This window comes from Schistocerca nitens, chromosome 1, assembly GCF_023898315.1.
Source record: "Schistocerca nitens isolate TAMUIC-IGC-003100 chromosome 1, iqSchNite1.1, whole genome shotgun sequence".
NCBI classification, from domain to species: Eukaryota; Metazoa; Arthropoda; class Insecta; order Orthoptera; family Acrididae; genus Schistocerca; species Schistocerca nitens.
The window spans coordinates 1,270,384,450-1,270,397,149 of NC_064614.1; the positions used below are offsets into that span (position 1 = coordinate 1,270,384,450).

The 12,700-nt window shown below is 42.6% G+C and overlaps 1 protein-coding gene across 1 annotated transcript in view; it reads right to left on the reverse strand.

Annotated features, from left to right (window-relative positions):
• Positions 1-12,700, reverse strand: part of LOC126234036 (piwi-like protein Siwi) — a 257,707-nt gene that overhangs the window by 88,248 nt on the left and 156,759 nt on the right. The window contains exon 9 of the mRNA XM_049942902.1: positions 690-852. Within this exon, the coding sequence (XP_049798859.1) occupies positions 690-852 (163 nt within the window). The remainder of the gene's footprint in view (positions 1-689; positions 853-12,700) is intronic.

Sequence of the window (12,700 nt, forward strand, 5' to 3'; positions counted from 1 at the left end):
AATTGTTGAATGCAAGCTGATCATCAGATTCTCACTGATGTCAACACATGTGAAAAGATGACAACTTAAATACTGTTGTGTTCATGATTTAACAAACTGGTCATTAAAACCAAATTATAACCAAGAAGTAAAACATCCACAAGCTGCAGCACTACTTCCAAGGTGACAAATAGATCAGTTAGGTTACACATTACTTAAAATTCCTTATCAAATAGGGTAGAGAGTAAATGTCAAATGAATTCAGACACATACTGCTAGGATCATAACAGGTTTGTAAGGTTCATACAGAAATGTAAAAGTAAAAAACAAACAACAAATCTTTTAAATTTTAGAGAATTCAAACTGATTGTTTTCAAAACTGATTAAGATAAAAGAGCTATCTAATTACACAAAAATTAAAGATAAAATACAAAAAAAAGTTACTTCTTCCCATTTTATAAAATCTCCCTAACATAATACTTACTTCTCCAAAAGAGTTAGTGTGTGTGTGTGTGTGACAGAGAGAGAGAGAGAGAGAGAGAGAGAGAGAGAGAGAGAGAGAGCCTGCATGCACACACAATAGAAGTTCTTAATTATCACAGTAAATCTTCACTGGAAGATTTATAACACCTAGCCTGTGTATATGGTTTTTGAGATTACTTTCCCTCTTTAACAAGTTGTATTGACAATTAATATATAGCTTTACTTACACTTAGTGGTATTTCTACACTCCAAGGAGCTCCTCCAATTTTACAACACATTTGAATTACTATTTTTGAGGCAACAGAGAAAATGTTTTTCCCCTCTGTGTTTTTCAGGAGAACAACCTGTGTAGCAACAGCTCTATCCACACAGCATCTTCGTTTCAATGCACTGCAAAATGGAAATTATTATTTTAGCAATTCTGCAGAGTAGTGATAATATTGTTTGCTCTCCCTCTCTCTTTTTTTCTGTGTGTGTATGAGAAGAGGACACACACACACACACACACACACACAGAGAGAGAGAGAGAGAGAGAGAGAGAGAAGGAATTGTGTTTGTGTTCTATATCGCCAGACATACAAACACACAGTTTTATCACAAGCAAAATTCACCTGTACAAACTATCAAATTACATGGATGCAGTAATTACCTTCAAGAGTTGAAGTTCTAAGTATTGCTGATAGACACATATAAAAGTAAAAAAAACTATCATAGCTTTTGTACATGAACAGTTTAAAAGGTAAAGTGGGAATTTCTACTGCTATATATATCGATAATAGTTAGACTTTTGCATTCACAAGGTTAAGTACTTGCCTGTCATTACACCTCCCTATAATTTGACAGATGTGTGGTTTTAACTGGTACAATAACTTTTTTGTGTACCTGCTCCGTAACACTTTATTTCACTCAAACATTTGAATAATGGACACTTGCCACCTATAAGATGAAACAATAGCTATGCATGTCTCATGAATTGGTAATAAATACACCGAAACAAACATGAATCATCTCATAAGTGGTGAGAATAAAAAGCGTTTTTGCTTCTGATATTAGTGATTTCAGAGATCATTCCATATTATCACTTGAATAGTATTTTAAGTCACCTAAAGTCAACAAAAACACAATGACTAAGGACGCAAAAAATTTGCATCTGCCTCAAAATGTGACATTCCACATTCATATAATAAATACTATTCAGATGAACTACTTTATCAAAGATATTTGAAATAGCTTTATTTTCTGTATTTAAATATAAAAAAGTAACTGTTTCTTGGTCACTGGTATTGAACAATGTTCAGTGAAGCACCATTTGGAAAGAGAAGGTGCATACAAATGCGTCTGAAAAATAAAAGAGCACACCTATGCAGATTTCTTAGAACAAATGCATACATTTGTTTGATAGCTGAAATTGGTATTACAGTAGAACCCCTCTAATCCGTCACCTTCGGGACCAGGACCATGGTCGGAACGAAAAAAAGGTCGGATTATCCGAAAAATCTAATATTTACTGAAAATATATAAAGAGACATCTAGTACAAAAAATTAAACGATTCAACAACTAAAAGATGTCTACAGTAATATAAAAAGATGTTTTTTTACAATTTTAAACAATATATTAACTAAAAAAGGTCTACACACACTATAATATGTATTGGTTTTAAAAGGAAAAACGACAAACAAATTACAGTACTGTACTGTACTTAGTAATGTACAAACGATATATATACTGTATATAAAAAGAATTTTTTTTATAAGGAAATAAACTACTGTATGTATAAACTCAGAATTGATTATACTGTATGCATTGTTTTTACAGTAAAAATGAAAACAAATTACTTGGGAAAAAGTCAGTGATACATTTTTGTTTAGAAGATGTCATTCTAGATTTAGCTACAGTGTCCCTCCATTTTTTTATCCACAAAACGTCCATTGGAGTTGAAGTTGGATTCTGCTCGATGTATTGAAGGGCGATGTCAAAAGTGTTTTTTGCATCGTTTTGTGAAATCCGGGTGGGGGGGTTCGTCTTCGCTGTCCGAGTCCTCATTCACAGTTTCCTGGCTAACAGCGGCAACAATCTGGTCATCATTGAGCTCTTCAAAGGTGTCACAGTCTTTGTCATATTCGTTGATCCACTTTTCAACTTCATTGGCAGGGACATTCGGCTCCAGAGTTTGTAGATCTTTAACGATTTCCAGTGCGTCATTGTTTTGATCATCTTCATTATGCTCATTTTCAGTCATAACTTGTGGCCAAAGCTAACGCCATGATTTCCACAGTGTGTCAGGTTTCAGTTCATCCCATGCTGCAACGATTGTGCAGATAGCATCTTTGATGTTCAGGGATTTCAATGCCTCAAATAAGTTATGGCCGCCTTCAGATTTTTCCAAGATTTAGCTGATATACTTCCTGCGATATCGCCTTTTTAACCATTCGAAAATGCCCTGATCCATTGGTTGGATGAGTGAGGTCACATTAGGAGGCAGAAAGAGAGCTTTTATGTCCCCTTTCACCAAATGTTCCTTAGATGAATGTGATGGTGCGTTATCCAACAGCAGTAGAGCACGAACAGGCAGTTTTTTTGGATCAAATATTTTTCGACCAATGGCACAAACTCATCGAAAAACCAGGATTTAAAAAGGTTGCAGTCCATTCAAGCAGATTTTTGACTGCGGTAATAAACCAGCAAGGAAGATGTGTTTATATTTTTGAATTCCCTTGGCTTCTCAGATTTGCCAATGACGAACAAGGTGAGCTTGTGGGTACCATCTGCGCTGCTACAAGGAATGACTGTTATTCTATCTTTTATAAGTTTCGTTCCTACCACGGATTCATTTGAAGCTGCGAGCATTTTTTGTGGCAACATTTTAAAGTTCAGCCCCGTCTTGTCGATGTTATACACTTGGCAGGGTAACAGTTCATTTTCTTCTACAATTTCTTGAAACTTAACAGAAAACTGCTTAGGAGCTGCGGCATCGGCAGATAGTTTTTCAACGGAAATAGAAACAAATTGGACACCATGATGAGTTTTCCAACAATCAATCCAGCCTTCACTGGCAGCAAATTTACTTTCGGCTTCCAGTTTTTTTGTGACAAAACCACATCCACAATGCGTTATCAAGCAGTTGAACTTTAGGCTTTTATAATGTTTCGTGATTCTTCAGAGTGTTTTCACTATCAATCGTAACTGTATAGGATTCAATGTCTTTCTGATTCTTCCTCCAATCCTTAATTGTCGTAACACCACAATTCAGTTCCTTTGCAATTTTTTTGGAGTGATTTTCCTTCGTCCAGTCTTTGTCGCACTGCTAATTTTTCATTTAGTGAAAGACTTACATGTATATGTTTGAATCCAGACATGTTGAAAATTAAACAACTGTACACACAATGAATCTACAGTAATAAGTACTGTAGAGAACACGGAATAAAGCAAACGACGACGTTTTTTTAATTCCAACAAAGGATAAAAGTGCACAATAACGTACAGTATAACAACATGCACAGCGATAGACACAGCAGCAACGGCTCGACAGGCGTCCAGTCAGTGACAATTCGGCACAGGCTCGCAAGCCTGAGCATCGTCGGACTAACCGGAGTGATGGACCATCCGAGGTCTGATTAGAGGGGCCTACTGTATGCAAAACAATGAAGACTATAACGTGGCACTTTTAGGCTGGTAGTGCACTAGTGTGGCCACAGCCAATGTCTGGCCATGGCCACAGCTACCAACTACAATGATCAGGGCTGCAACTGGCCTACATAGGATGAAAGTTACTGAGATAGTAACGGCAGAGTTCCTCTGGAAAATGAGGTGAAATGAAAGAAGAAAAAATGGTGGGTACATGCTATGTTGCAATTCCACTCTACAAACAGAATGCTTATTACTTTTTTTCTGAAACAAACAGTACCAAGGACAGAAGTTTTATGTGAAGAAAAAAAAAAAGTACTCAGTTATCATCATTCACAAGCCACATGTTTTGCAGATTGCACATTGGGGATAATGGCAAATAAGTAGAGAATCTTTCACATGTTTCCCCCTGCGGGTCCGGGGATAAAAATAGGTCCGAGGCATTCCTGCCTGTCGTAAGAGGCAACTAAAAGGAGTTTCACACATTTTGGCCTTTATATGATGGTCCCCTGTAGGGTTTGACCTCCATGCTTCAAAATTTTCCTGAAGAGCGAGCCAATTGGGGAAGGGCGCCTTACATGGTGCATTGTGGCCATCGTGCATTGAGATTTTTAGCCTACTTTTTCATTGTTGCATTTCAGTCCCGCTCATTCTCCATCTCTTGGATGAGGACACCTTCCTGGGTGCATTTTCCACCATGCACTATACAGTGTCGCTTTCCGCATAGACAATGACCATGGAATTCTTTGCACTTGATATCCAGCATGGTAGCCATCCGTTGTGTTTGGGTCGCCATGTACCCTGTTGGTTGTAGCGCCTGACCACACAGGGATCGCTCTGCTGATGCCTGCGCTGTTAATTCCCCACATATGCCAAGGGTGCATGCCCATCGCCCTAGGACATTGGGACTCCCGGCAATGGCCATCCTGCCAGGTGGCCTTTGCTGCAGCTGGGTGACACCCGTAGAGAGGGGCCCTGGTTGGAGTGAGTGGCATCAGGGCAGATGACATGCGATGAAACGTAGTCCATCATCTCTTGCTGGTGGTCAAACACCAGTAGTCTCTGAGTGTTCACAATCTCAATTCAACGCACAGAAGTACGACCCCAAATCGTTCCCCTCCCTGGCCACACCGTACGAGGAATGTCAGGCTAAGAATGGCAGCGGATCTTATTTGCCCCGGTACCTTGTATGTTCGAGAGCTGATGGGGAATCTTTCATGACGACAAAGCCTCAGTTTTTTGTTGAGCATTTAGAAGACAAGTTTGTGGAGGTGGGGGGATTGTCCAAAATGAGATCTGGGTCAGTCTTGATCAAAACAGAGTCTTCTGTCCAGTCACGGATGTTATTCGCTTGTGACAAGCCGAGGGATGTGTCTATAATCGTCTCGCCCCATAAGAGCGTAAATATGGTCCAGAGTGTCATATTTCACAGGGACCTTCTTTAGCAGTCTGACGATGAGCTGTGCACCAATTTAGAGCAGCAAGGTGTATAATTTGTCCGGCGTGTCCACCGGGGTCTGAGGGATAATCAGGTTGCCACCAGTGTCTTCATCTTGGCCTTCGAGGGTGATAATTGCCCGAGAAGGTCAAGGTGATGGTCTACCGCTGTGATGTAAAGCCCTATATCCCTCTCGTAGTGCAGTGCTTTAAGTGCTGGAAGTTCGCTCATATGTCTTCCCGCTGTACTTCCAGCGTCACGTGTCGAGACTGCGGACACCAATCACATCCCAATACTCCATGTGCCCCGCCTCCCATCTGTGTCAACTGCAGAGAGCACCATTTTCCTTGCTCATAAGGCTGCAGGATTCTCCAGAAAGAAAGGAAAATCATGGAGCACAAGACCCTGGACCGACTGACCTACACTGAGGCTCAGAGAAAATTTGAAGCCTGCATCCTGCATGTATGACATCAACTTACACCGCCGCTACAACTGTTATGGACCATCAGCTCCGCCAACCTCAGTCATCTCTCACAGCCGGAAGACTCCACCTGCCTCCTTGATGGTGGGGGGCATTTCCCTCCCTTTTGCTTCCGCACCACCTACTTCGGGAGCAACACCCCCGCCCCCCCCCCCCCCATCCCCCACCCCCCAATCATCGGGGACGTCCATCCCTTCTTCTAAGCTAGAGAAGTATAAGCCTTCTTCAGCTTCTCTCACTAGGAATGGGTCCCTTGGGTCACTCCCTTCCCAGGTTTCTGCTAGTGGGAAAGATGACACATGCCAGCAGATGAAGAGCTCAAAAGTAGCTGGTCGTAGGGCTTCATGCTCATCCTCAGTCCCAGAGATTGAGCCAGTGAAGCCATTGATTTATCAATTTGTTGCCCAGGACTTCTCCCATCTATCCAGTGGAGAGCACATGACGATTTGTGTGGCAGTGACCACTTCCCCATCTTCCTGTCACTGCCCCGGCATCAGGCCAACGGATGCCTGCCCAGATGGGCTTTAAGCAAGGCGGACTGGGAAACTTTCACTTCTGCTGTCACCGCTGAATCTCCCCCACACGGTAACATCGATGTGATGGTTGAGCAGGTGATTAAAACAATTGTTTCTGCGGCAAAAAACGTGATCCCTCACTCTTTAGGGTGACACGCCGTAAGACAGTTCCTTTGTGGTTGCTGAAGCAATTAAGGAGCGTCTGCAAGCTCTACAGTGGCATAAGCAGCACCCTTCCCTGGAGCACCTCATAACTTTTAAATGGCTATGTGCCCACATTCGCCAACTTATCAAACGATGGAAGCAGCAGTGTTGGAAGAGATACATCTTGACCATTGGGTGCCATACGTCACCTTCCCAAGTCTGGGCAAAGATCAAATTTCTTTTTGGGTACCAGACCCCAACACATGTTCCCGGTTTACCATAAATGGCGTGTTATCTATTGATGCAAACGAGATTGCCGAGCACTTTGCTGAACAGTTTGCTCGAGCCTCTGCATCGTACAGTTACCGCCCAGCCTTTCGCACTCTCAAACAGCAGCTGGAAGGGAAAGTCCTCTCATTCACTACACCCCACAGTGAGTCCTATAAAGCCCCATTTATACAGTGGGAGCTCCTCAGTGCCCTTGCACATTGCCCCAACACAGCTCCTGGGCCTGATCATATCCACAGCCAGATGATTAAACATCTCTCATCTGACTAAAAGCGACATATCTTCGTCATCTTCAACTGGATCTAGTGCGATGGCAACTTTCCATCGCTATGGTGGGAGAGCACCATCATTCCGGTGCTCGGACCCAGTAAAACCTGTTTGATGTGGATAGCTATCAGCCCATCAGCCTCACCTACGTTCTTTGTAAGCTGCTGGAATGTATGGTGTGTCAGCAGTTGGGTTGGGTTGGGTCCTGGAGTCATGTGGCCTACTGGCTCCATGTCAGGGTGGCTTCCGCCAGGGTCGTCACTCTACCACTGATAATCTCGTGTCCCTCAAGTCTGCCATCCAAACAGCCTTTTCCAGACCCTGGCACCTAGTTGTCATCTTTTTTGACTTACATAAAGCATACGACCTGACCTGGTGACATCATATCCTTGCCACGCTGTATGAGTAGGGTCTCTGGGGCCCGCTCCTGAAAAGTTCCTGTCGCTCCGTACTTTCCATGTTCAAGTTGGTGCCTCCTGTAGTTCCATCCATATCCAGGAGAGTGGAGTCCCAGAGGGCTCTGTATTGAGTGTCTCTCTATTTTTAGTGGTCATTAACGATCTAGCAGCAGCTATAGGGCACTCCGTCTCACCTTCTCTGTAGGCAGATGACTTCTGCATTTCATACTGCTGCTTCAGTACTGGTGTTGCTGCACATTGCCTACAGGGAGCCATCCACAAGGCGCAGTCATGGGCTCTAGCCCAATGCTTCCAGTTTTCTGCCATGAAGACGTGTGTCATGAATTTCTGTTGGAGTCGTACTGTTCATCCAGAAACAGCCCTTTACCTCAATGACGATCCACTCACTGTAGTGGAGACATATCGATTCTTAGGTCTGGTTTTCGATGCTCGTTTGACTTGGCTTCCTCATCTTCATCAGCTTAAATGCAAGTATTGGCAGCACCTCAATGCCCTCGCTGCCTGAGCAACACCAACTGGGGTGCAGATTGCACCACACTGCTGCAGCTCTACAGAGCCCTTGTTCAATCCTGCCTTGACTATGGGAGTGTGATTTATGGTTCGGCAGCACCCTCTGCACTGTGCTTGCTTGACCCATTACACCATTGTGGAGTTCGACTAGCGACAGGAGCTTTTACAACAAGTCCGGTGACAAGCGTACTGGTGGAGACTGGAGTTCCTCCATTGAAGATCAGACGTGCACAACTGCTCTCCAGTTACGCTGCACACATTCATAGCTCTCCTGGACATCCTAATAACAGTCTTCTTTTCCCAACCATGGCAGTTCACCTACCGCATAGGAGGCCCCAGTCAGGGCTAATTATTGCAGTTCGTGCGTGATTGCTTCTGTCTGAACTGGAGTCCTTCCCTTCACCACCTCTGTTTGAGGTCCATTCATGTACACCTCCATGGTGTAGCTGTAGGCCAAAGCATTGCCTGGACCTTTCACACGGTCATAAGGACTCTGTTAACCCTGCGGCTCTCTGCTGTCACTTCCTCTCGATTCTTGAAGTGTTCTGGGGTCTGAAGTGGTTTACACCGACGGCTCGATGACTGATGGTAATGATGGCTTTGCCTTTGTCCACAGAGGCCATATTGAACAGCATTCCTTGCCCGATGCCTGCAGTGTACTCACTGCAGAGCTGGTGGCCATATCTCATGCACTTCAGTATATCTGTTCATGCCCCGAGGAATTGTTTCTTCTGTCTACTGACTCCTTGAGCAGCCTTCAAGCTATCAACCACTGCTACCCTTGCCATCCTTTGCTGGTGTCCATCCAGGAGTCCATCTATCCCCTGGACTGGTCCCGTTGTTAAGTGGTGTTTGTGTGGACCCCAGGACACATCGGTATCCCAGGCAATGAACTTGCTGACAGGCTGGCCAAACAGGCTACGCGGAAACTGCTTCTGGAGATAGGCATCTCTGAACCTGACCTGCATTATGACTTACACCGCAGGGTTTTTCAGCTTTGGGAGATGGAATGGCATAACAGTATGCACAACAAACTGCATGTCATTAAGGAGACTACGAACGTGTGGAAGTCTTCCATACTGTCCTCTGGCACCTCCACACAGGCCACACTTGGGCGACCTACGGTTACCTCTTGTTCCGTGAAGTGCCGCCTCAGTGTCGGTGTGCCACCCTGTTGACAGTGGACCACATTCTGGTGCACTGTCCCACTTTCACTGCCCAGTGACAAAATCTTGGGTTACCGGACTTGTTGCCACTATATTATCTGACAACACCTCATTGTATGATTTAGTTTTACATTTTATTCGTGAGGGTGGGTTTCATCATTTTATCTAAGTTTTAGCACATGTCGTTTGTCCCTCTGTGTCCTCCACCCTGGTGCTTTTAGGGTGGAGTTTTTTGTGTGTTGCAGAGTGGCTAGATTTTCATTTTTATTCTCGTGGTGGGCCAGCCACTGTACTCTTTCTTGTTTTACTCTCTTCTGTTTCTAGCTTCTCTCTGTTGTTTTCTTGTCCTCTTTTGTTCCTTTTAGTTTTGTTGCCTTTCCTTCGTTCTTGTGGTTTTTCCTTTCTTTCCGTTTTGTGTTGTATGTCTCATCTGTTTTATTCTCTTACTTGTGGCATTGCTTTATTAGGAATAAGGGACCAATGACCTCATAGTTTGGTCCCTTCCCCCCGATTTTAAACTAACCGACCAAGCAACCTTTCACATGTCCCTGAATCTAAATGTTGATTTCACTGTAAATATTGTTACAGGATGTATTCCAGATAATTACGTGTGAAACAGATGGTCCATGATTTATGGGTAAACTGTATGGATATACACTGATTCATAAGGCTATTCAACAACACATACACTGTCACAGATCCCAATTCACAGTACAGAAACATATTTACTGATTACTTTTGTAAATGAAAGTGCTTCGCAATGGCAGTTGAATTTATGTACTTGTTGTGTTATTAAAAATTAAATAAAGCTAAAAGATCTTGAGCTTTGTATTTTGTTCTTGTGGTGTTGTATGAGTATATTTTCTGCCATTGAACATCAAAGTCATTTCCTTCCTTATCTTTCTTTTAAGGGCTTGATCTGAATGTTCTTCAGATGACCCAAGTCCCACAAAGCAGGTCTCATCCTAAATTTTGTAATAAATTTTTCCGTACTAAAGTCCGCGATGACAGGAAGATGCTTTCGAAGAAAGGCCACAACAAATAAATTATCAAATGTAAAAAGAACTAGTGCAGCTGAAAGTGCATCATTGGCTGGCTTCACACTGGCAATCAAATGCGTGCACTTCTCCATGAAGTTGCATACAACTTGAGTCACAGCGGTTCACTGGCTGGAGGCTGGTCGCATGCCAAAATACCGGCCAGAGAGGTGGCTACCTGCAGTCGGCTGTGTACGTGTCACACATCTGCCTTCCAAGTAAATTTGGTCACATTAAATATCTCCATGATAAGTCATGAGTACACTATAGTTCCTCGGGTAGCAGAGTACCTGTGGGGTAGGGGTGTTTTTGGCTAGGCAGGAGCTTGAGGTACTCTGAAGAACACTTGTCAGTTGATATGCAGATAGGGTATTCAGACGGTGGTATGTAAAGACACTTCAAATGTCAAATTTTATCAGTAAATTGTTGAAGTATTCATAATGAAGTTCCCTAATTTACTGTCCTCGAGCAAAATTTGTCACAGTAAAATGATTCTTGGGACTGAGAGCTGGCTGAAACCCAAAGTAGAAAGCTTTGAAACATTTGGTGAGCCACAGAACATATATCGGAAAGACAGATTGGATACTACAGGAGGGGGAGCATTCCCTGCAGCTGACAAAAACATTGTGTTTATTGAAGTTGAAATAGTGTCTGACAGTGAAGTTACCTGGTTGCATATAACAGATCTATGTGAAACTAAATTAATTGTTGGAAGTTTTTACTGGTCACTCAGTTCTGCTGTGGCACTACAAGAGTCAATCACAGAAAGTCACTAGTGTGTAAATACCCAGGTCGTGCAATACTAGTTGGAGGCAACTTTAACCTACCAAGTATAGACTGGGATGTCTATGGACTCATCGCAGTGGGGTGCAGGCAGATAGTCTCGGGAAGTACTTTAGAACACTTTTACCAAAAACTGACTTGAACAACTAGATCAGCAGCCCACATGAAATGGAAATATGTTAGACCTTGTAGCTACAAACAGGATGGACCTTATCAACTGCATCAGTATAGGGATTAATGATCATGATGTTGTCATAGGGACTATGGTTACATTTTTAATGAATCATTGAAAAACGTCAGGAGAGTATTTCAGCAAGAAGGAGCAGATAAGCAGTTGTTAGCATCTCACTCACACAGTGAATTGCCGTAATTTATTTCCAGTATGATGGATGTAGAGGAATTATGGGCAAAGTTTAAACAGCTTGTAAATCATGCTCTGGATAGTAGGTGGATTAAAGAAGGAAAAGACTCAATGTGGTTTAGCAACAAAATATGGAAAATGCTGAAGAGACAAAGGCTGCTGCGTTCTCAGTTACAAAGAGAATGCAAAAGATAGTAGAGATCTGTGCATCTGTGAAATAGTCCAATGTAAAATTGCTTAAAAGGTATAAGGCTTCCATCCAGTAACTTATTGACCAGTACGGTGGGGCTGTTCAAGGCAGAAAAAATGAAAGCCAAAGTTTTAAATTCCACATTTAATAACTCATTCATGCAGTAGAATCATACAGAAATACCATCGTTTGACCATCATACAAACTCCCCTATGGAGAACATAGTAAAAGGCATGCCTGACATAGAGGAACAACTGCAGTAACTGAAAACAAATATCTCACCAGATCCATTTGGAATCCCAATTTGGTTTTAAGAAAATACTCTACAGCATTGGCCCTTTACTCAGCCTGCATTTATTGTGAATCTCTCCTCCAGGTCAAAGTCCCAAGCAAATGGAAAAAAAGTGCAGGTGAGTCCTGCATATAAGATGGATAAATGAATGGACCCACAAAATTACAGACCAATATCCTTAACATCAGTTTACTGAAAAATTCTAGAACATATTCTGAGTTCGAATATAATAAAATCGCTAGAGATTGAAAAGCTTATGTCCAACAATCAGCATGGTTTTAGAAAGCGTCACTTACGTGAAACTCAGTTTGCCATTTTCTCATATGACATACTGAGAACTATGGATGAAGGGCAACAGACGTATTTCCCTTTTCTAGATTTCTAAAAGGCATTTGACATGGCACCTTACATATGAGTAGCTCAAAGACTTCTTAAGTAAAAGAAATCAGTACCTTGTCCCCAATGGTGACTGTTCATCACAGACAAGGGTATCATCACGAGTATCCCAGGGAAGTGTCCCACTATTATTCTCTGTAGGTGTAAATGATATGACAGACAGAGCAAGTAGGAATCTGTGGCTGTTTGATGATGAGGCTATGGTACACCGAAAGGTGTCATCATCGAGTGAGCGTAGGAGGATACAAAATGAGTTATACAAAATTTCTAGTTGTGTGATGAATGGCAGCTAGCTAACACAGCAAAGCGATATGGAACAGAACAAG